This window comes from Hirundo rustica, chromosome 6 (assembly GCF_015227805.2).
Source record: "Hirundo rustica isolate bHirRus1 chromosome 6, bHirRus1.pri.v3, whole genome shotgun sequence".
Taxonomy (NCBI): Eukaryota; Metazoa; Chordata; class Aves; order Passeriformes; family Hirundinidae; genus Hirundo; species Hirundo rustica.
In genome coordinates, this window is record NC_053455.1 from 51,852,327 (window position 1) to 51,876,761 (window position 24,435).

At 39.4% G+C, this 24,435-nt stretch overlaps 1 protein-coding gene across 9 annotated transcripts in view; it reads left to right on the plus strand.

The window, feature by feature from the left end:
• The window catches only part of TUB (TUB bipartite transcription factor), a 146,190-nt gene that overhangs the window by 83,123 nt on the left and 38,632 nt on the right, over positions 1-24,435 (plus strand). For all 9 annotated transcript variants that reach the window (XM_040066024.2, XM_040066023.2, XM_040066025.2 and 6 more), the window contains exons 2-3: positions 17,432-17,483; positions 18,825-18,987. In XM_040066024.2, the coding sequence (XP_039921958.1) occupies positions 17,432-17,483; positions 18,825-18,987 (215 nt within the window). The remainder of the gene's footprint in view (positions 1-17,431; positions 17,484-18,824; positions 18,988-24,435) is intronic.

Below are 24,435 nucleotides of genomic sequence, written 5' to 3' on the forward strand. Positions count from 1 at the left end.
CTTGGATTAACAGTGCCAAACATGAGCGCATACTGCAAAAAGAGTGAACAGAAAGATGTTCTGTACAGTTTTGCTTTTCACTTGATGACATCTGTCTTGTTGCTAATTTTTCATGACATGGCTATGATATTGTTTCTATTTTTTGTTTTTGTGCCATTAGAATAGATCTATAACTAACAATGACTGAGTCATTATTAATGACTCCCTGAGTTGCTTACTTTGGGAAGTGAAGGCATTTATTTTTGCATCATTAAATGCCTGCCTCTGTTTCCTAATGATACTCAATATTTAAGGAAGCTTGTTTTCCTTGTTTCTGTGGTTCTTTCCTTTTTTGTGTGTGTCCTCTGTACCTGGCTGATGTTGGTTTTGGGAGAGCAGTGGATGTGCTGTCTGGATATAGTGTGACTTGTGCTAAATTTGTCCGTCAGTGGCAGTATTTCTTATCATTGTCCAGCTCTTCTTAAATTAAATCTTTTAATAATCGTAAAGCAGATAAATATTTGCTCAGGATTCCAAGTCTCTGCTGCCATCCAAAAACTGTCAGCAGCAGTCTTTCTGAAGTGGATTCCAGACTCTGGCGGAGGTCCTTCTGTCAGCAGGTGGGAGTAGATGTGTTCCTTGGAGAGCAGGCTGGTTTGCCAGCACACAGAGCTTCAGAAGGTTGGCTGAGCAGTCTCTGGTCACTGCTAGGGTCACTGCTGTGGGCTGGCAGTCCTGACAGACACCCTGTGTACTCCCCAGTTTGACACTAGTGAAGATAAGAGTGTGTGCACTGGTAGTGCACAACACCATCCCACAAGTGTAAACGCATTTGGAGGGTCGCATGCAGGAAGCTGTTGCTGTCTTACACATTTCTAGTTTGCTAGTGCCAGCCAGCTTTCTTTCCATAATTCTGCTGAACCTCCTCACCCTGTGCCAGTTTCGGTAGGTCCTGAGTGAGCAAGAAAATGGAGCCCTCTGAATCTGACAGAAGGAAGCTGAGTGATATTCAGTGGATGCTCCTTCAGGCTGAAATGGCTCACCTTGTATAGATGCAAAACTCATGCATTGTGCACAAGTATTAGAGCCATGAAAAATGTGCAAACAACAGTGATCACATGCTACATCAATTAGACTTTCTGTGCAGTGGGCAATTAGTGTTTCATAAAGAAACCAGAAGATACAGTCATATGTATTTATCAGAGACTAGAAGAAAACATCTGCTGGTGTACAAGTCTTGATTAGACCCAAAGGGGAATCTTAGCTTCACTCCTTTTAAATGGTCTGATAGCTAAAATCATTCTTTCTGCCTTACTTAAATGCATTTGGAAATAGCTTCCCACAGTGCCTGAAGTGGTTTAATTACATCTGATACGGTGAGAAGAGGTCTCTAGCTTTGTGTGATAGTTTCCTCTACCTGAGAGAACGTGTGCTTGCTGATTACACTTACAGTTGTCTCCTTTGCTTGGCATGCTCCTGGTGGTTTACAGTGTGGCTGTGGCTCAGAGCTCAGTGGGACAGGTCCCTCGGCGTGCTGGATGCACCTTGGCATTGTGCTGGAGTGTGCTGCCAGGCTTGTGTCTCTCTGTCTGGTGTCCTGCTTGGTGTGGAACTCCAGGAGAGGTTACAAAGACAGAAATTTATTAGCCCTGTGTTTATTGATAGGGACCCTGCACATACAGAAACGTGGCTTTTCCAGGATGAAAACTTAGTAGCAAGATTGGGGAAGGAATTATATTTGCTTTATCTTCTACCCTTCCTTCCCACAAATAAGATTATTTTTTTATTTCACTTACACTGCTCTTTGTCAAATGCAAAGTGGGATAGTGAGAAGTATGCATTAAAAAAATGAACCCAGTAAATTTTATTCACAATGTGTTGATGTTGGAAGGAATCTTCTGCATATATCTGTAAGAAATGGTCCTAGGATATTTATGAAGACTAGGATTCCTGCTTTTTAGATAGCAGAATTCCTATAGCTGTCTTTCATAATGTTCCCCTATGTGGATTCTTACTGCTCTAGTAATATTATGGAGCTGAGCCCCAAAACTTCCTCTTACAGAGAGACTGTTTAAAGCCGTTGCCTCTATCCAGCCACCATCTTAATTATGAAATCTGATGGATTTAGAAATATTAACCCTTTTTAATTTTTGTTGAAATTAATCAGCTGAAGACATTATTATAGGCATTATGAATGCATAAATCTTTGTTACAAAACCATGCAGAACCCCATCATTATAGGAACTGTCTGTGAAGGAATTTGAAGTTTGAGCACTCTCTTCTAATTTTATTATAGAAGCCCCACAGAAATGAGAGTTCTTCGAGATTCCCTGCTTCTACAAAATGTGACATTAACATACATGTTGCATGGGAAATAGATGACTTTAATCCTTCTCTGACAAAGACCCCAATATTTTGAATTTAATTTTACTCATATGGTATGATCCTCTTCTTGTTCTAGGAAATCAGCAACCAAGCTGAAAAATCACATATTTCTGCTCACATTTTACCCTTTTTAACTGAAAATATTTCATAGGAGAGAAATAGCAGGCTTACAGGTGTGTCCAGAGACAAGGCTGTGCATGGCACATCAGTCCCCGGTGGAGATTCCTTTTGCTGTAATTGTTGTGAGCAGGCATTCTACCAGGTGAAGTGGAATGATCAAAATGGTAACTTCAGCCAGGTTTAAAAGATAGGAAAAGGGTGGTGTAAGCCCTTTCCTGTAATGGTTTGCTACGGATATCACAGCGCCTGAACAGCTCTTTGTTCAATAAAAATGCTTTACATCTTATTGTGCCAGCCTTCGCTTTGCAAATTAAACACAAGGCAGCCTCCTGCCAAGTAGGTTTGTATGTTTTTGCTGTGCCTTTTGTATCCACAAAAGGTGTTGGTAAACTTTTCTGTTTACCAACAGAAGCTTGCAGTTTGTCAAGGCAACCTTTTTTTAGCAGTTAATCTGATCTACTTCAGCTGTGATCTGTTTAGTTACGTTTTTAAATGGCACACGGGAGCAAATTAGATTAGGCTTGTTTTCTTTGTTGAAAAATGGAAAGCACAAAATCCGAGACCTGTAATATCTTGAATTACCTCAGGACCTGTTTCTGTCATGCTTAAACAAATCTTCTCCAAGGGCATGACTGCATCAGTGGCAGCTCTGTAAAGCTGTGCTGATTTAGAAATCAGAAACTGAAGTGCTTTAAAACAGATTTGTTTTTTATTTTACAATCAAAACATTTGGGGTGGGAAACGATTTGTACTTTTTCTGAATACATGAAGAGTGACATTTGCTAAATTCTACTTTCTGGTTATTCTTTCTATCTGGAAGATTTTTGTGAAGTTGTAACCACATAGGAAGTAGTACTTGTTACAATATAATTACATATTGGGGATTCATGTAAGTTCCACACCTTGAATCCACAAGTTGAAATTCAAAGTGATACTATCATGCATCTTCCTTTAAAAAGCAAAGTAGGGAATAACACAACCCATGCCCCCCCCCCCCCCAAAAGCACCCAAACCCAGTGATACACAATTATATGAATTATGTTTTAGAGAGGAGAATTTGTCTGTTCTATGCAGTGTGTAGAGTCAGTAAGTTTTTCCTATGTTGTTTCTTATCCCTGTCTTTATATGGGTTGATAATATGCCTGAATCTTAGAGGAAAAAAAGAAGAAAAAGACAAGGAAAACAGCTTTTGTCTTAATTGGTAAGTGCACTGCTGTATCTATATCTAGCATGAAAGCAGCCATTGGAATTGCAGATTTGACTATCCATTTTGTTTCTAGGAACTGACAAATGTACAATTTGCAGTCCTATGTAATTATGATCTGATTTTAGAGTACTGTAATTTCTACCAGTATCTAGAAATATATAATTTGAGCATAAATTTTCAGTAGAGAATGTGCAGGGATTAGTGGCACAACCTTAATGAGAATTACACTGCTTAATTCCTTGGATGTTGTGCTGGTATTGTGTCCTTTATCTATTTTGAGAGGTCATATTATACTGAAAATCTGTAGCAGTACGTGAATAGCAGAGAATACTTGTGGCTTTGTGTGAGAGCTGTCCATCAGTTTATAGAACATGGTACCCCATTTGCTTAGCCATTGGCACATGGTGAAGGAAAAAATAAATGCTTAACTTAAGTAAAAACAGTTTAAAAATAGTAGATTGGATAAATGCTAAAATCTTTTTGATCTAGTTCCTTTGGATATTTTGTTAGTCACAAATGACAGCTGCTTGCCAGTTTAAGAAAAAACAAAATACTTAGATTTGACGCAGCTTTTTTCTAATTATATTATGCATGCTTTATTTTGCAGACAAGGATATTCTTTTTGCATGTAACATATTTGTGCAAATCTTAGGAGTTTTCAAAACAATAATTAAAAGCATCTTGGTGTCTTTTTTAGTTTGGTTGTTTTTTTTTTTTTTTAATTCTTCCTTGCTTGATGGCACTGGTGAATATTTGACGAGCAGTTTAGAAAACAAAGATAAAAATGAATGATTTTTTTTATCAGCCTTTTATTCTGGTGTTTAACAATCTGTGTGCTATAAGCTTTTATTTTGCAAACATTTAGCCATTTGAGCAGGTCTAGATATTTATGTCCAACATTAATAAGTTATGTTAGTTCAGGATCAGAACATTAAAAATTAGGTGGTGTGCATATATCAGGCCCTATTTTCAGTCTGATTCAAATGCAGTGAAAATGATGTTCCAGAGTCTGAAATGTCTTGCCTGGGGGACTGACTTCACTCTCAAACAGTACCACGCAGACTATTCATGTGACAGTGTTTTAAAGCCCAGAACAATAATTTGAAAAAGGTAGTTGCAGTTGGAAATATGAATTAGATGGGTCATGACCATTAGCTCTTAGTTGTTCAGTAATTTGATAACTGTGTCAGCTATAAGCTGCATACTGCAGAGGAGATTTTCAGCTGAAAATCCAAAGCTTTCTGGGGACTCAGATTCCACATTCTCTGAAGCTGTGAGTCTGCATGCTGTCTTGGCTGCTCTGCCACAGCCTTTCTCATAATTCTCATTTCTTGATGGCAGCACACATTTTTGCATGTTGTATACATCTCAAAGAGCAAACTTGTGTGTCCTGAAAGGAATTGCTGTATCAATTAAATGCCCAACACTGAAAGAATCCAGCATTTGATTCATGCCAGTTAATGATGATAATTTTCCAGACTGTATTGAAAAATAGTAGTTTTCCAGTTTTTCTCTCCCAGATATATGTGTATATATATATACACACATCTATCTATGCATGAGGAAATAATGTCTCATCTGCTTTCTGCTGAGACATCAAGCTGGATAGAGCAATAATGTATCACTTTTCTGGAGTTAGCACTTCTTAATAATTAAATGCTTTTTAAATATTTTTCCATTTATTTATTTTTCACTATAGCAAGACATTTCACTTAGCTTTTTGTAGCACCACACAATGTACTATGAAGTGTTAAGAGAATAATCCAGAGTGATTATTAGAATAAATGATAATTTCATTGGAGGCAGTTAAGGAGAACCAGATGAAGATGATTGTTAGATGTAACAAAAACAGTCACAGAATAATCAAGTATAGTTGGGGTTCTGATGATTCATAATGAAAACGGAACTAAAAATACTCCAGTAACATATACCTGACCCGTTTTAAATTTGACTAATTTATTTGAAATACTTGAAGCTGATATGCTAAACTAGGAGTATAAATTCAATTTGGTGAGCGTGGCTAATGTTTGTGAAAAACAAAGATGATTGAATTTTATGCAGTGTACATATCTTAGTATGCTACAAAAAGAGGTGTGTTGCCTAAGAATACTGTTACTTGATGTGACACTTCCAAATACTTGTAAATGTAGTGAGTGCATTTTGCTCTTAAAAGGGCTATGTTTTCTTTAGTTTGAAACAGAAAAAGCATGCCAGCATATTTGGGGTTAAATAAAGTATAGCCAGGATATATAAATATGGGTTGAATGGGACAAGTTAGGTTTTTCCCCCAAAAATGTGTCAAAAAAGTACTATTTGTTCCTTTTCCTATTGCAGCCTCTGATATGTGATTCTGTTTAGCATTATCCGATGTTATGTTTTCCCCCTCCTGTTTATTTTCTCTCTACAGTTATTTTACTAGAGAAAGTAAACTCCCTTGGCTGGGAGTTATGCACAGATGTGAAGACAAACATTTAATGTAACAAAATGAAAGAAAAGCTGAAATGCGTTCCAATAATGTTGGAAGGGGCCTTTAAAGAACACATTGGAAAACAGAGCTAGAAAATTGGCTTTCAATGTACACAAACAAGGTGGGTTCACGGCTACAGCAAACTCTCTGACTGTGTTGTAAAGTTTTTTTTCTGCTGCTTCTTAGGTCTTGAGAGTAGATTCCATTTACCAACTTGGTTGCACACGGAAGCAAAGGAAAGGGGTTAGCTTAGTTTTGAAATGGAGAACAATGCTCTTCAGGTTGTTTACTCACAGGATCATCCTCACACAGGGAACTGATAAATTGGAAGATTAAGTATGTATCTTTGAATGCTGTAGACATCACCAAGACTGAATACCTATGTCTCACTAAAAAAAATTTAAAAAAAAAGTGGGGGGAGGAAAATCACCACCAGCCTTATTATTATTATTACTATGGTTTTCTAAGATTTATTAAAAGCTGAGAAAGAGTCTCTTTCTGTGCAGGCACTGTGTATGCACACTGTGAAAACAATCCTGTGTCTTCTGGAGTTTATAATTAAAACCCCCAGCCTGGAGGGATTTATACATATGCATCTTTTTATGCAACGTGAAGTCAGTGGCAATGTTCTCATGAGACTGAATTCATGGGTTTGGGGATTCGGGGCCAGGTATGAAGATCAGGTTGTATGGAATACCTCATGCACATAGAGTGCTGTTAGAAATAATGACTTGGTTTTCATTGTAGGGAACAAAATAGAGGCCAAGTGGTGTTTGCTACTTTTGATAGCCATCAACATCTTGCCAGTCTTGAAATCCATATCATGTACTTAGGCACCAGGATCTGACAAACTCGTTTTCCTCTGAAAATGCTGTCCAGGATTGCCAGAACTTGCTACTAGGATAGAAGGTAATACAGAGAACTCAAACTAAAATGAAAAATCTGCTTTCCTCAGTTCCAGCAAAAGAGTACTAGGTTGGATTATAAAGCTAGTATGTGTGGGGGGGAAAGTGACAAAATATTTTGTTTCACGGTTAGTATTTATCATGAAATGACATGTCTTCCCTTAGAAACTGTATTCTATAGAAACTGTAAAACCACCTGTAAAAAGAAAAAGGGAGCTTGGCTGTTTCAATTCACTAGCATCTATCAGAGTTACAATTCTTATTGTATTTTTGTTCGGTTTTGGTTGTTAGAGCAGTAAAGGTAAACTAGGGAGTCTCTTTCACCTTCACATTTTCAATAAATTTGTAGCTTAATTTTATTTTTCCTTTAAAAATCCGGTAAATACAACTCCATCTTTTTCCAGCCTTGTCCTAAACACATGCACAGGCAGTGGGATCCGTTAATACTTTGCTGCATTAGTGAATTACCTCAAATATAATCCATCTCATCAGCAGCATGTTTGATCTACATATTCATGCCTGTGTTTGCATGCCTACTGCAGGGAGAAGCCTCACTGAACACCTGCAGCAGTGACCTTATGGTTGGCATCAGTGTTTTGTTTGTTAAACACTTCACGATTATGCTATTATTTTAAATGCCAGCATTGTTTCTCGGTTAATTACTGTACCTGTGAGGCTTCATTCTTGCTTCACAAAGGTGTTTCCAGGAGGAGTTAAGGCTTGTTTGTTACTCTTATTTTACAGGTGTCTTGGAAGTTTGTACTGTTTGATGTAAAATAAGCCCTGTAGCTGCCAACTGGAAAAACCCGTGTTTCATGGAACAGGTATAGGACAGGGAGAGAAAGGAGCCAGCAGTCATCTTGTGCAGGTTTTCTCTTCATCGCAGCGGCTCACAGTGTTTTCCACATCAAAAAAACAGAGGTCTGTTCTAGGTGACACCTTTTACCTGGTCATCAGTAGTGGAATGGGAGAATCATTGGGATCCAGGACAGAGAGCTCTTGTTCTGCAGTGTATGGATGTGTTAGTGCAGTCTCCTTATACAGACAATACTTTTCCTTCGTTTCTGCTCATTTACTCTTTGTTGTGGTTGGATGCTTTATACATCAAGGGGTTTGGTTTGTTTGTGCCTGTATTTTACTGTTTTAACAACTGAGATTAGCTGGGTTTTGGTACTGGCTGCTAGGGCTGGATCTTTCCAGTGGCTGGCAGCGATGTGTTTTTGATAAAGGCACTTCCTGAAAGTCATGTCATTTGTCATCTGGATCCATCTGCATTGCAGGTAGTGTATCTCCAGGTCACAGCAATTTTTTTTTTTTTCCTTCCCAATTTGCTCCTGTTCAGGTACTTCTCATCTAACTACTTTAAATACAATTTTATCGTAGATCACACAAAGGCTATTGTGTTTTACTGCTCCATCGTTCATGTTTATTAAATTCACCTCTCTCTTTTGGGACATAGATTCCTTCTCTGACATTGTGTTCAGAGTTTGTGTGTGTTGAGGGAGGATGAGAAATAACCCAGCTCTTCCAGTAGGTGATATTTTCATTACCTGCATTTTACTGCCCTATGCTATCTTGTTCAGTTCTGTGTGACTGCAGAGAATGAATCTGTACAAGTAATAGTTCAACTGGTCTTTACAGGGCAGTAGTGGCAGCCCTGTAGTTCAGTTGTTTAAAACATGCAATGTGCTATAGGGCCTAGTTTTGCTTTTCATCTCACTAGATATTTTCCTGGCTTCTTATCATCCTCACTGAAAGCTGTCAGCCTATGCATTTCAGATCCTAAACTGTGGTTTCTTTTTCTCTGTGTCTACAGTTTTGTTCTGATTTAACTCAAAGCTGGATCTTATTACTTCAAAGTATAACTGAAGTATCTGCAGAACTCCTGTTGTTCCCTTCAGCACTGAGAGTCTCTTGGGTTTTTTGCTCAAGAATGGTCAGTGTTTGTTTTTGTATATCCTGTAATACGTGCATCTAACAATATATTTCACCTGACTCTGATGGATTTTTTCAAAAACTTAGTCTAAGTAGAACATTTAGAAGATTTGATTTCTACAATTGCTGTTGGTTTCATATACCCCTAAAGTCATAACAATTGGAGATCTATTTTGATGAACTGTTCTAATTAAAACAGACCAAAATGCTGTTACAGAATCATAAAATAGTTTAGGTTGGAAAAGACCTTAAAGATAATCTTGTTCCAACTCACCTGCCATGGGTTTCCACTAGATCAGGTTGTTCAAAGCTCCATCCAGTCTGGCCTTGAACACAGCCAGGGATGGGATGTCCACAACTTCTCTGGCAACCTGTGTCAGTGCCTCACCACCCAAATGGTAAAAATATTTTTCCTAATATCTAATCAAAATTGACTGTCAGTTTGAGATCATTCCCCCTTGTCCTGTTACTACATGCTCTTATAGAATGTCCCTTTCCATTGTTCTTATAGGCTCCCTTTAGCCACTGAATGCCACAACAAAGTCTCCCCTGACCCTTCTCCTCTCCAGGCTGAACAACTCCAACTCTTTCAGCCTTTCCTAATAGGAGGGTGCTTCATTTCTCTGATCCTCTTGTTGGCTTTCATCTGGAGTTGCTCCAGCAGGTGTACGTGCTTCTTATGTTGCGGGCCCCAGACCTGGACACAAGTGGGGTCTCAGGAGTGCTGAAGAGAGTGGGAGAATCTCTTTCCTCACCCTGCTCTCCATGCTGCTTTTGATGCAGCCCAGGACATTTGGCTTTCTGGCATGAGAGCTCACATGGCTGGGTCCTGCTGAGCTTCCCATCAGCTGTCACCCCTTTCTCCTTAGGGCTGCCCAATCCCTCCTCCTCCCAGCCTGTGCTTGTGCCCCGGCCCAGCTGCAGGACCTTGCACTTGGCCTTGTTTAACTTAGTGAGGTTCACACAGCCCCACCTCTCCAGCCTGTCAGGGTCCCTCAGGATGGCATCCCTTCCCACCAGTGTGTCACCACACCACACAGCTTGGAGTTGGCAGATTTACTGAGAGTGTCCTTGATCCCACTGTCCATGTCAGCAACAGCTGCCCTAGTCCCAGTACCAACCCCTGGCAATGCCACTCCTGGCTGGTCTGCACTTGGATACTGATCCATTGACCATGACTCTTTAAGTGTGACCATCAGGCCAGTTCCTCATCCACCGAGGGCTCCAGCTGTTAAATCCATGCCACTGCAGTTTAGAGACAAGGATGTTGTGCAAGACTGTGTCAAAGGCTTTGCAAAAGTTCAGTTAACGTGACGTCTGTGTCTCTCCCCTCATCCACCAGTGCTGTAGCCCTGTCATAGCAGGCCACCAGATATTCCAGGCATGATCTGCCCTTACTGTCACCATGTTTGCTGTCACCAGTCATCTCATTTTCCATGTGCCTGAGTTCAATAGAGATTTCCCTGGACTGCCACATCTTCTCAAGTATGATGGGTAGTGGCTTAGCTACTCCTTCTGCTGATTCCCTCAGGACCCACAGATGCCTCTCATCAGTTGCCATAGATGCCTGCATCTCCAGGTGCCTTAGATGGTCTCAAACCTGGCTTTCTACTATGGAGAGCAGTGCTTCATTCTCCTGGTCCCTGCCTCTCCCTTCTGCACTCAGCTGTGTGGCTGGAGCACTTGCTAGTGTCATGGAGTCTCCATGTTGCGGGTAACCGGGTCTTCCATTTCCTTCTGGAGAGGGCACATATCTTCCCTACTCTTCCTTTACTCTTCCTTTCCTTACAGAAGCTTGTGTTGTTATCCTTGACATCTCTGGCCAGATTTAATTCTATCAGGGCTTTAGCTTTCCCAACCTGATCTCTGGCAACTGTGTGGCCATGCTGAGGATTTGGCTGGAGTTAATCTTAACTATTATCTACGTAGAATTAAGAAAAAAAAATTATGTCTTCTGTTGTTACATTTGCTCTCAGTTAATCTGCAGAACTGTTGCCAGACATAATGAGTGCCATAGATCTTAATGTACAAAGAACATTTAGATAAACCTTATTGGAGCAAATAGTATCAACAACCTTTCAGGAAGGTCTCATTAATTTGCTGATTTTTAAACTAGTTTGCCATCCAGGATTTGAGAAGAAAATAAAGCATTTGGTTCTGTAATTATTTGTGCAACTACAAATGCAGTCTGCTATCAACCATCTGCCTTGCAGGCACTACTTTTAGTGCCATTTGGATGATCAGCACAGTGTATGATCCTCTGCATCTTCTGTTTTGTGGCTGGCTTGGTGCTGATACTTCTTACACAAATATCTGTTTTGTGTTTCTGCACTTCTCATACAAATATCTGGTTTGTGTTTCTGCCTTTCTTCCTTATCCTTTTGCTTTATTATTTTCAGGCTTTTTAAGGGTCTTCTGCACAGGTAGAAGAGGTGATGCTCTACTCCTGGACTGACATGCTTTTATTATGTGAGATTCACAGTGAAATACTTTATTCCTCTAAAGCTTTGCCTAAAGGAATGAAATTTCGATTTCTGCGGGTTTTCCTGGCGTCTGTTTTTTTCCCAGTTAGTTCAGTGGTGACTTGTAAGTGTAGGTTGTTGCCCTCTCTGCCTCTGAACATGGCATGGGAGAAATCCAAGAGTTGCTGTTGCTGCTCTTTGCAAGTAGAAGCGCAAAATAACATTCAGTGTCCTTGGGCTGCTCCTCAATATCCAGACTTCTGCTTGCTTAGGTAGGGCCAGGAAAGCAGTCACTCATTTTACTGTAGAGAGTAGCTGCGGTTTTTACTCTAAATCAGGTGGCTGAGCAGCTGCTTTAGGGTCAGAAAGCCTTGATGATTCCCAGCATGAGGGGAGCCCTTGCAGTCTTTCAGAGTGCTTTGTCTCATTTATAAGTCTTTGGTTAGCCTATGTGCCTGATACAATCACGTTCTCCCAAGTGCTTCTGGTGTGTTCAGTATATGGCCATTGTGGAGCAGCAGACCTTGTTTTATGTGGGGATTGGCATTTTTGTTGGCATTTTTGCTGACTTCAATGCTTAGGCATTGGTTGAATTTCACTTGTTTGAAGAACCTAAATGTGTGCCATTCCTCCCGGAGTCTGACTTCAGCCTGCAGGTCCCTAACCCTGTTAATGGGCTTTTACAGTAGCATTTCATCAGTGCTGCAGCAAAGCTCGTTCCAAGGACTTAACAGTAACATTATTCAGAGCAGTTGGCCTTTATGGAACTACAGGGACTTTTTAGAGGTTACGGAGAAGTGTAATTGGTGAATATGACAGATGGTATCCAGTCAGCCATCTCTTTACGGGAATTTTATTTCCTGTGTTTTTGGAGACTGTAATGTTCAAATGGCACATTACACCCATTCTTGTTCTTTTGAGTCTGTTGTGCTCTTAAGGATCCCATAACCTCTTTGTCTTGACACAGCAACATAGCAGCTTTCTTCACAACAGGAGTGCATGGAAAAGATTTTAGGGATCTTGAAGATTAGTCTGGTACGGTGCATTTTTTTCTTTCTATCTGGTTTGATCGTTCATTGTTTTTGTATTGCAGCTCACAATATGGCAGAAGAAACTCAAGATGAAAATACTGCCTCTAATTTTCCATTTGCTTCTGGTTCAGTGGTCTAAATAGGAGGAACATTTTCTTAGCCAATTCTTCATCTTTTTATAATGTGAACTGTTTGTTTCAGGAATTTCCTCTGCCCATGTGTATTCATTTTGCTTGTGCAAGGGTCCCTGATTTCACACGGAGCTTTTGGGTGCTGCTGTCAGTAATATTGTAACGCAACAAAAAAAGAAAATGCAAGGGTCACACATTAAAGCTTAGTGGTAGTATGAGTAGTTTAAAGTTTAGAGGTAGTATGAGTTTGACCAGCTGTACTTTTTGATGCATTTAATGCTGGGCTGCAGAGATGTGTTAAGTGAGATTTTTGTCCTGGTGAAAAAGTTATTTTCATGGAAAGTGTTCCTTTATGAAGCAGTGTCAGGAAGGAACAAAAGCATTGCTTTGTTCATTAGGTAGAAACAATAGAGCTGCTTTACTGTGGCAGACTTTTTCTTTTAAAAAACCCCTTACATAAAATCAGTGACTAGATGTATCTTGGACACTCTAATTAGAAACATTTCTTCTTAATTGTTTTTTCTTGCAATGGCTTCTTAAAATATAAGCAGTTTGCATTTTCAAAGAGCAAAGGCAAAGTACTCGCTGTGAGAGGTGTTATTTGAATTCAGTCTTTTCGGATTTTATTTTAACTGAAATCGCCCCATGTGGAATTACAGTAAAATGTAGCTAGATATTGACTTACAGAATTTTCTGCCTTCATCTCAGCAGTAAGGTGTAGAGCTTTCTGTGATCATGAAGTTTCATACTTAAAACCTGATTGGTCTTGAGTTTCTCTCTAAATGTTTTTTAAGGAATAGAGATTATAAAAAGCTTAGAACACTAAAATCCTTTCATATGTTTTCATCCTTGTTATGATATGCAACATTTTAGTAAGCCCAGCTTACTATAAATTGAATTTTATGTTGAAACTGTTTCTGCAAAATCGATTTTGTGTCTTAAAAGGGTGGTATGAAAAGTAACATTTTGACTAAAATGAGATTTTACTTTTAATGTCTTTCCCTTTAAAAAATAGGAGTTGAGATTTTTGAATCAAATGCCATATTTGAAATTTGAAAATAATGCTATCTAAAGATAATACTTAAGTCTCTGTGGGTCTTGGTCCAGGCAACTGATATGAATCTTTACAATAGGTAGCTATAGGTTCGACTTCTTAAACCCAGCACTAGTAAATTCTAAGGGGTGGATTTTTCAAGTTCTGTATAGAAGGATGGTTTTTCCCTGAATCTGCAAGGAAATGTATACAAGCTCTGATTTGTCAGCTGAATTTGGACTAGGCTATTACTGCAGAGCTGAAGGGCTGTTTACAATATTATGTATAGTGTAAAATTGCTTTTTGTTTTAAGTGGGTCAGAGCCATAGCCAGGATGCCAGGCAGATGCTTGATCCTTGATCAAACAGGAGTAAAAATAAATCTTACTGGATCTTCAGGATACTTCAGCATGCTGAGCAGATTGCTAATATGTATGCATGCTCTTCAATAATTTAATTTTCATGAATTATAAAGTTATATTTCTCTATTAAATCTGACTGAGTTTCATGCTGCTCCTGGGATTTTCTATCATTGCATCAAACATGTCGGCAGAATTGTTCTAACAGCTTCTCTCTCTCTGAGATTTCTTCCTGCCATCTTTGTCACAGTTTTTCTGCTGTATTGGGCCTTTAGTTTCTGATCATCCCAGTTATTTGGACCAGTGTGCAACAAAAAAACTGGGCAGGACAAGTTGGGTCCTCATCATGTGCACAACCCTTCTGGAGGGATGAGCAAGTGATTCCTGCTCTTTTGAAAGACCAGGAAGGGCAAAAGCTGCGCTTCTGCTCGCACACTTCTGTGTCTTCCAAAGAAATAAAAGGCAGAAATCCAGAACTGGGTTTCAGCTCTTGGACCCTGGAGCATCTGACAGAATGCACAGACTGCCAGATGCTGTGATGAGATGATATGCTAAATCTTTCTGCAAGGACTCACTGAAGTGTGAGAAAAAGGTTCAGTGGTATTTACACACTTCATCTCAGAGTCTTCTGCAGATGTTTTTCAAGGGAGCAAGAGCGAGGGCTTGATGGAATTGCTATGGAAACAGAGCTGATATTATTTATCTACTTACATATTTATTCATGCATGTGTTTAAACCCTGACTTCCCTTAATGGCATATCTTGGAAGTCACCCAGTTTCATGAGACTGTCTGTTGGAAATTGGGGAATGTGAAATGTTGGCTGATGGTCAGCAACTCCAAGGTCCAGTAGTTCGGCAGAAAACACTGACAAAGTGCAGTCTTGAAACTGGAGTGCTCTGTTTTTGTAGCAGAAGGATATATAGGCTAAATTGAATCCTTTTTGTATTTGGAGTTGCATAGGTGTTATTAGATACCAAGAAAGGACAGAGCTGCAGCTTTCCAGTGATACTAGAACTGAGTAACTGTTAAAATAGAGTTGTTGCTAATAAGGCCTTTTTCAACATTATCCTGTGAAGGATTCAGAAGAGTCGTGTGGCTGGCTGGTAGGGACAAGGTATTCTCATACCAGTCCAGCATCCTGGAGGGAGAGGATTGTGGAAGCAACCTCTTGGTGTTGGTGAAGAGAGCTGGAATTCAATTTTATCTGTTGAATATTAAATGCAAGGCTTGTCATTAATGCATGCCTAAAAAAAGGTTGTGGAAAACTACTCAGAACTTTATAAAATATGAAGTGGGATAATGAAGGAACTGGAATCTCCAGATGATGTTGTCATCTAGTTTTTCAAGATACGCTGCTCTAGGTCTCAGCTTTGATTGCATATATTCAGAGGCTTAAAAAAAAAAAAAAAAAAAAAAAGGTCTTGCGGTAAGAAGGGCAATGTTGAGAGGTGTTTTAGGATTGCAACATCCACAGTTATTGGATGGAGTTTAATTTTTTTTTTTTTTTTTTTTTTTTTTTTTTTTTGCAGTCCTCTGGTGTATGTGATAGTTGCTTTGCGTTCCTGGAATGCTGAATGCAAATCACACTGTTGTCTGCCTGGGGTTTGCTGTTGGGTGTTATTTAAACTGCTGTATTTGCCATGCTACAGCTGGGCATTAAGACACATAAAGGAGCTGTGCCTGAACCTGAATTTGCCTTGTTGAGGCTTCCCACACAGGCACAGGACATTTTCCTGCCCCCTTGTTCTGTTCAGTGTGTCGTGCCAGGACATGGATGCTAGGATGGTAAATGCATTGCTGCTTCTGCATTCTTGGGGTCTCTATTAGCATCATTACATGGTTTTGGCTTTTTTTCAAGCATTGTCTGAAATGAGGAGGATTTGTTCAGGTCATTGAGCCTGAAACTTTACACTTAGGCATCTTTTGCTCAATTGTTTGGCTGAAAATCTCCATTAGGGTAGTTGTACTTTCTGGCAGTGCCACTGCAGCTAGTACTTCTGCACAGTGAAACACTCTTGGGCAAACCTGATACTGTATACCATGGAGGAATGTGTGTCTTCCTTTTATAACTTTTCTAATCTACAAAATGAAGAATGCTTTGTGTGAAGCAGGATGTTTTTATGAGTGTGAGGGCTTTTTCTTTAATCTTTTTTTGTGGACTGCGGGTAACGCATTACTTCTATAAGAGATGGTAATTTTGTACCTGAGGTACTTGAACAGCACAGTTTCAATCTGTGGAACATCAGCCTTTTGTAGCATATAACCTAAGAAAAACTGTGAAAGGCTGATGCTACCAGAAATGCTTAATTATAGGTGTTTGATAATGCTGGCATTGGAAAGGTGGCATTCTGCATGCCTGTATTAGCTGTTCTATCTAACTCTGCTATGATATTACTGTTTCCTAAAGGCTGTGAATTAATACATACAATTCACATTTTTTTATGCAATTTCCACGGCAATACTGTTGGTTTGTATGTAGGTCAGAATCCAGGTTTGCTTGTCCTGGATCTCTTCTTCTGCTCCTTTTGATTGTTAAGAGTGATTAACATTTTATAAAAGTGTATTGTAGGAGAAAATGGATTTTCCTTGTAAGAGGCTATTGTTTTTTGTTCTATAGCACTATTTTCCTTGTAGATAAATTTATTTATAATTTATTTAAGTAGTAAATATTACTATTTAAAAGATTCAGTTATCTATGTTCAATGTTTAACTGTAGTGTTCTTACAATGGAGACCTTTGTTCTCCGCAAAAATAAAGCCTAGTCAGTAGTTTGATAAAATACTTCACAAAAATAGCTTTTTGATTTCAATGCCAGTCTTTAATATCTAATTAATGAAAATGATTGAATGCACAGGAGCTAGTCTCCCAACAGAGAACAATTAGCAGAGAGAAATCTGGCACTGAGCAATGCTGTTTATCTTCCCTACCTCTAGGCATTAAAGTATGTGACTCTCAGATATTCAGGAATAAATTCTGGTTTTCAGTGTGCAAAAGATGAGGTGGTTAATTTTCCTACCATAATTTTAAATACTGCTGAGTTGCTAAGCAGTTCACTTATACTCCTCCCTTTTCCTAGGCTTTATATGCAAATTTTCAATTTCAGCGCTGTATTCATTGACATTTTGCCTTAGAAGAGAGTGGAAAAGAAACAAAGCTGTAGACAGTGGATTTTGCATTTCTTAGTCAGCTGCCTGATCAGGTATTTTTGTTGAAGTTTGTGTGAGGGCAGAGTTTTTCAATTTTTCATGTACTGTATTTACATCCTCTGAAGCTTTTTCAATTAGGGCGGGCAAACTTCCATGGACCATAGTGAGAGTTTTGTATGGATAACTCCTGTGAGAGTTTCTTCCACTGGGTGCTGTTAGGTGTTGTTTGAGTGATAACTTTGTTCCAATTATGTATTCCTTATATTTGCAGTGTTCTGGATGATGAGGGGAGCAGCTTGCGTCAGCAGAAGCTTGACAGACAGGTAAGATTTTGGAGAAGGACCTTCTTACTCCTTAAAGTCTGAATCCTGGCATAATGATAACACTGATAATTGATAGAAAATTGCATTCTCTGACTGGGGGATGCAGAAGAGAGATCTGTGGAGGCTGAGGTAAACTCAGAAGTCCAACTTCCATTAAAATTTGACTTCTGACTGTGGTTTCAGTGATTCCCACTGCCTTGGACTTGTTTTAAGCTGTTGTACAACGTATTTGCTACTCCACTGATGGAAGTCACACCAGCCAACCGAGGTTAACCACCAAGTTTTTATTCAATGGATTTAACCCTTGCGGCTGTAACCTAGTGGCACCGTGTGCTATGTTGCCTATTTTCTGACTGTATTCCTACGTGACTTCTACAAGGGAGTCAGAACCCTGTGCATGAAATCTGAGAGAATTGTGTTGTCAAGTTTTAATGGGAGTTGAGGTTTCTGCCTTTACTTTGATTTCTGTGGTCCCCTTCTCAAAAATGGTTGTTATTTTTATGGTTAAACCTTGTGAGTTTAATTTTATCCTTTTCTATTGCCACTATTTAATCAGCTTGTATGCCTACCAGCCTCTCATTTTTAAATTCATAGTACTATTTATGCCATGATCCTGTACTTAATTCTGATTATGTTGGAGTCATGTTGGGGTGTTAACGCAACTTAGGGAGCTGAAAGAGTTCACTCTCCCTTTTTATTCCTCAGTTTTATTGCATCTCCTTTCTGGAAGCTAAAATATCACTGTACAGAAGGAAGGAAATGGTAAGGTTATAGATAAGCAAAATTAAGAGTTCAGTCCTCTGAGGTTGTGGAAGAGGGCTCAACAGTAGTCCCTATGGTGCCACTGGATGCCGAAGGTGTAGTTTTTCAGCAGGTCTAGCTGGGAAATTTAAGTGTTTAATTAAAGTTCATCTATTATAGCTGTTAAATTAGGCTCGTGTCCAGTATTATCACTCGATTCTAGTTTGCAATTACCTGCTTTTAATTTACAGAAACTGAAATTGGCATCTCTGCCTCATGCCCTTGCTTACCCTCCCATTGCTTCACAGCCAGTATTCTCACACTGTTGTTTTCCCAAGGGTTGTTTCCAAGCAAGCTTTGACAGCTGGTGGGCTGCTCAGAAAGATGTATTTTAATTATTTTCTGTTTTTGGCAGAAGGTGTTTCAGCAGTGGGTTGGTCGTGGTTTTTTGGAAAGTTTTCCTGTAACCCGACATCCCAATCTCTTGCTTGCCGACTGCTGTAAAGCTGGGGAAGGTGTAAAGCTGACCATTGTTTTCCATTGTGGGTTGCTGCCGTTTGGAGTCCAGTAACAGATGCTTTTCTCTGTGCTTTCCTCCAGAGAGCACTGCTGGAACAGAAGCAGAAGAAGAAGCGCCAGGAGCCACTGATGGTTCAGTCCAATGTGGACAGCCGGGCAAGGACGCGCAGGGCGAAGCATTCGGAGGAGCAGGCCCCGCTGGTGGAATCCTATCTCAACAGCAACAGCAGCACTATATATCATGGTACAGAACGGCACCTCGTGCAGGTGTATTTGCTGAGATATGTGCTGCTTGTTTCATGCTTGTGAGAACAAAGGCCCTTGTTTTGCCTGTTTTAGTAATTCATTGATATCCTTGGCATGTGTTTGGGGATAAAGCCATCAGAACTTGCAGTTGCAGCCTTAGCAGGAGGGAGCAAGGTAGCTAGCTGTCATTTCAGTGTTGAACTGGGAAAGAGACAGCTTGTCCCTTCTGCCATGACTCTACAAGCATCTTCAGCCTTGGTTCCTGCTAGGTAAAGCTGATGGGTTCCACTCTGAATATTCTCTGTATGTGATTTTGCTTAAGCCTGACAGAGGTAATGATAAATTTGAAGATTATTAACTTAGTTCAGCTAGGACTGAATACAGTAATTTCAAAGGAACTGTGTTTCTGCAAAGTCCATTAAAAGAGGTAGAGAAGAACATTTCAAACGTGTATGATGTCTCCACTTATTAAAGATTACAGGATGCAGTAGGGACAGAGTCACATCAGGTGTCACACCCACAGAAGAAAAAAAAATATAATACCATTTCTTTTCAAAGACCTTAATCAGAAATAAATCCTAAAGAAACTAGGCATTATTTAGTTCTGTCCTCATATGCCCCATGCTTTTTGGGCCTCTAAAGATGGTATGGGCATACTTTTCCTCAGAATTTCCTAAAGGGCAGCTTGAGTAATCCTTGTCCAGAATTTGACTTTTGTAGATATCATTCCAGGTTGATAACACCTCCAAGATATATAGAGAGCAGTTTGTTTTGCAGATCATTAAGTTGAATGTACATCATAAGGGATTCATAAGCTTCAATAGCAAAAGGCTTCCTTCCCTGATTCTTGATGAGTTTGTGGGACAGGAGCTGATATCTTCTGATGTTGATTGGGAATGCAGATGGCAGCTTTCTGGTTGGGAATGGTGTTATGTGGCAGGGTATTTATATTTTGAGGTTTACACATTAAATCTTAAGATGCTTTAATGAACCTAACTCTGTTTAAAAAAAAAAAAAAACAAAAAGACCAGTGTCCTACTCTTATACAAACAAAAACTTAACTCAGCATTCAGTTCCAATTTCTGTCAATTTTACTCCATGTGCTGTACTTTTTTTCCTCCCTGGTGTTCTGTTTTCACTTGGTCTTATCTTTGCACGCGAGCAAGGTGGGTATTTAGTGGCCTAACAAATCCTGCTCGGAGAAGTGAAGGTTTCAGAGTCTTTCTTCCTGGTTAGCAATTGGTGAAAATTTTCAGCTGATTACAGCTACAGAATTTACTGTTAGGATCTAGAAATTACATTGTTTAAGTGTTGAGGTTTTGGTAATAATGGGCCTTTTTAATCTTGTTCCTGCAAGCAAGTAGGATACCATAAGTGGTTTCAGGTGGAGAATTATTTTTTCAACTTAATATTATTTTAATTACTTTTTTCTAATAAATATTAAAAACATTCATTTTTTACTGTCTTGTTTCTCAGGGTCTGGGATGTAATTTTTTTAGGATTACACTGAATTTCTTTCCAGTCTAAACCAAATAATTTGATTTAGCACAAGCATTTAGTTTGTTTATTTTTCAATCAGACAAAATAGAAATTTTCTCTCTTTCCTCTTACACCCAAGAGTTTATTAAAGGTTGTTTATTCTATATATACTGTCTATTAAAGGAGCTGTTCTAAGAAATAAAATCTTAGAGAGATGGGGCTGTTTACCAAACTCCCTATATTGTCAGTTGATCAAGGTTCTGATTTTCACAAATCAGTGAAAAAGACATTGTCATCCCATAATTGGTAACAAATTTCACATATGCATTAGCTGAGCTGAATTTTAGACCAGTTTGCAGCAGAGCAGACTTTCTCACTAAATGTGAGATTAACTATGCGCTCATAAAGTAAAAGTGACCCTTCCTGTCATATTATACCACACCATCCACTGGAATACTTAGAATTTATCCTCCCTCAATCAGTTTGTTCTAAATTTGTCTCTCAAACCCTTTTAATGTTTCACAAGGTTTCAGAGAAGCAAAGAAATATGATGTTTCCCATATTCAACATGACATTTGTTAATCCCTTGGGACAGCTCTTCTTGTAATAAAGCATGCTGTTTGCAAGAGCTAGCTTAGAAGAATTTAATTACCTAGCTGGGTGTTTTATTGCCTTGTAAAATACTTTGTTAGGCACGTTGCTTTTGAAAATATTGTAAGAATTTTAGAAGCATCATTTTATGGTGTGGTCTTCTCTGGGAACGTGCATAATGTCTGCAGCTCCCCAGTTTGCAGGGTCAGCTTTGGGGTTTGATGACCATTTTTAACTGTGGCATTGAGCTTAAGGGCTGGCATTTTTTCCCCCCCTTCATTGAAAACATTTGTATGTGGCAGTGTCTGATGCATGAGACAGCTGGGCTGTTTCTAAAGAACTATTCTGCTCTTTTCCGTTCATTTGTTGCTGTTACGGGCATGCTGATTCCAAGTTAAGAATGACTCTTTGATGGGAGTTGATGCTCTGCTGAATGAACTACATTGCTTGGGTGAGCACATTTGTGAAATCAATTCCTGTGCTAGCACATGCTACAGAAAGAACACTTCTTTCCACCTATCATCCTGCTCCGCTCTCTCTTTTAGCTGGTACTAATTTCTGTAGCACAAAAGTACTTGTTGATTTCAACAAATAATTGGATGCCTGTGTGGAGATATCTCTATGGTACTTTGAGCAAAGTAGGTCAGAGATAGCATCCCAGCAATTCTCAGATGCTGGGCTTTCTGTGCTGGGAAATTCTGCTTCATACACTGCCATTGCTTATTCTGATGCTATTATCTGTGCTGCAATGGTTCCCACATGGGCAGCTCTACTCTGCAGTAAAAACTCATTTAATTCCAGAATAATTATCAGAGCTTGGAGCAGAAAGTCAGTCATTCTTGTTCTGAATTGAACACAGGCCTGGTGAGCTACTCGTGGGTAGATAGAGCAGAACAGCATATTTTGCCAGTTAAGCTAATTGTGTCAAAACACCATCATTTTTTTTTCTTAGATGACTTCAAGGCAGAGAAATGACACATTGGTAGTACAAAATGGTATTTATATTCCCTGTTGCTAGAAATTCCTCTGGGTGCCATGAAACTTTTAAGGAGTTAGATGCCCTTCCAGCGAGGAAGTGGTTCTGCAGAATCCACCTTGCACAAGTCTCCACACAGAACATTTCTTGTCACTTGTGCCCATATCCAAAATAAACAAATTAATACAGCAGCAAGGAGCAGTGGGCAGTGCATAACAAGAGTTTCACAGGTCTTTTTGTGGTTCTTGGTGCTTGAACTATTTGAGAGGAAAGTTTAGAGGAACTGGCTTGAGAAACTCCTTTTTCTTTCCTTTAATGTCCTACTTAAAGTGTATTTACTTTCAGTTACTACTTCATATGTATCTGTTTTCTGTCCTGGGCAGTATTTCAGGAGCTAGGAGTTGAGGATGCCCCCAGCACAGGAAGTGCCCTGGCAGGCAGAGTCCCATCCCAAAAGGCTGCAAACAGGGCAGGCAGAGCTGCCAGCAGGATTCCCTGCAGTCCCAGGTATGGCAAGGGATGAACCAGGGCCCTCCAGGGTACCAGTCAGGGTGGAAAGGACACGCTGCAGTGCACATATCTCCATTGGGCAGATGAGCTGCCTGCAGTGCCAGGATGCTCCCAGGAGCCAGGCTGGGAAGCAGCACCTACAGCACAGACCTGGGCTCAGCTGGAAGAAAGCCCATGGGCAGGTTGTGGGTGGAACCCCGCAAGGAGGCTCAGAGCAATTAATGCCTCTTTGTGCCCTCAAGGCTCCAGTATCACAAAGAAATTATGTAATTTGTCACTGTCTTTAATCTTCCTGGCATAGGTTTTTCCACAGATCATTTTAGCTTCCCTCATTAGTTGTCTGCTTTCCCAAAGCCTAGTTTGTTGCTATCAACTCTCCACTTCTTATGCTTCCTTCGCCTTCCTCAGGATTAGGCAGCAGGTAGATGGGGGTTAAGAAGAATCTTTTATTTAATTCCTTCCCTTGTTCTCTCTGAGGATCTCTTAGACCAATGAGCTTTTAATAACATCCTTAAGCAGCACCAAGTTCCCAGGTACATTGGTTCCTTTTTTTTTTTTTTTTTGAGCACTAAAAAACCCATCCCATTTCACTTCTGCGTATTTTCAGGTTTGCAACATCAGCCTGGTCATCACATCACTGTTAGAGGCATAAACTTCAAGAAGCCTTAGGAAATTTATTGGCAATAAGGTTTGGGGAATCTGGAATCTAACTGTAAGTTACTAGCTGGCAGAGTAATGCCTTTGATTATGAGCATTTTGAAGCAGGAATCAAATCTTTGCATGTGACTAAACAGTAACTAACACACTGAAGTCCTTGTCTTAATTCAGGTCCTTGTATTTAGCTGCTTGTGTGGTCTATGTAAAACTAATAAAAATATTTCACTGAACTAAAATATGGTGGGTGGGTTCAAAATATTTCTGATAGACTCCAGTGTCAAATACTAGACCAATTCAGCATCTAAGCTGATTAAGTAAACTAATAATAAACAACAGCCCAAATAAACAGGAAAGTTGACTAAGACTAGAACTTTGAAGAAAAGCAACAAGCTATTCTTAGAGTAAAACACTAGAGCATCTCAGGCAACAGGAAAGAAAAGGACAGCTAATTCACATTGAGTTGTTAAAGTACACCCTGACTGAACTGTAGTTAATTGTTCTTTGCCTGCTGCTCATTCTGGGTTTCAGATGTTGGTAAATTAAATATTTAACATTCTGGGTTTCAGATGTTGGTAAATTAAATATTTAACATACAGTATTTGCCTTACACTTGCCTCACATACCTCATTGTCTGGTTCAGCCTCCTTCTACTTAAAGTGTTTTCCAGACAGACTGCACAATTTTAGAGTTATTTTTTTCTTTTTGTGATTTTACATTTACTTCATTCTTTACATGATGTACTGATCAAAAGCACCCTTTTTTTTTAGCACATGGCATTTTTATGTGATAGAGATTGGTAAGTTATGATTCATAGATATTTTTTTTCTTCCTCTAAGATCAGAAGAGTATGCAAGCACTCATATAAAGAAATATGGTCATACAAATGGCAAAAAGAAATCTACATTTTCATTCACGCTACTTTGAAACTGATTTCCTGCGTGAACTTCTCATCATGAAGGCCAGATGGAAAGACACATTTTACGTTTTCTTTCACTCATATAAATATATGTGGGTAATTCACAGAATTGAAGAAGAACATTTGTCTGCATCATAGTTTACTCACATGGTTGCAAACTGAATCCTTTTATTTGACTGTGCATTGTGGCTTTATCCCTGTAGCCTAGAGTGTTGTCCATCACACAGCTGGTTCATGGAGAAATTTCTTTTTTTCCCCTTTTCTGAGGTAGGCCATTGGTGGTGCAAGGCAAAGCTGGGACACTGCCCTTGTCTGCC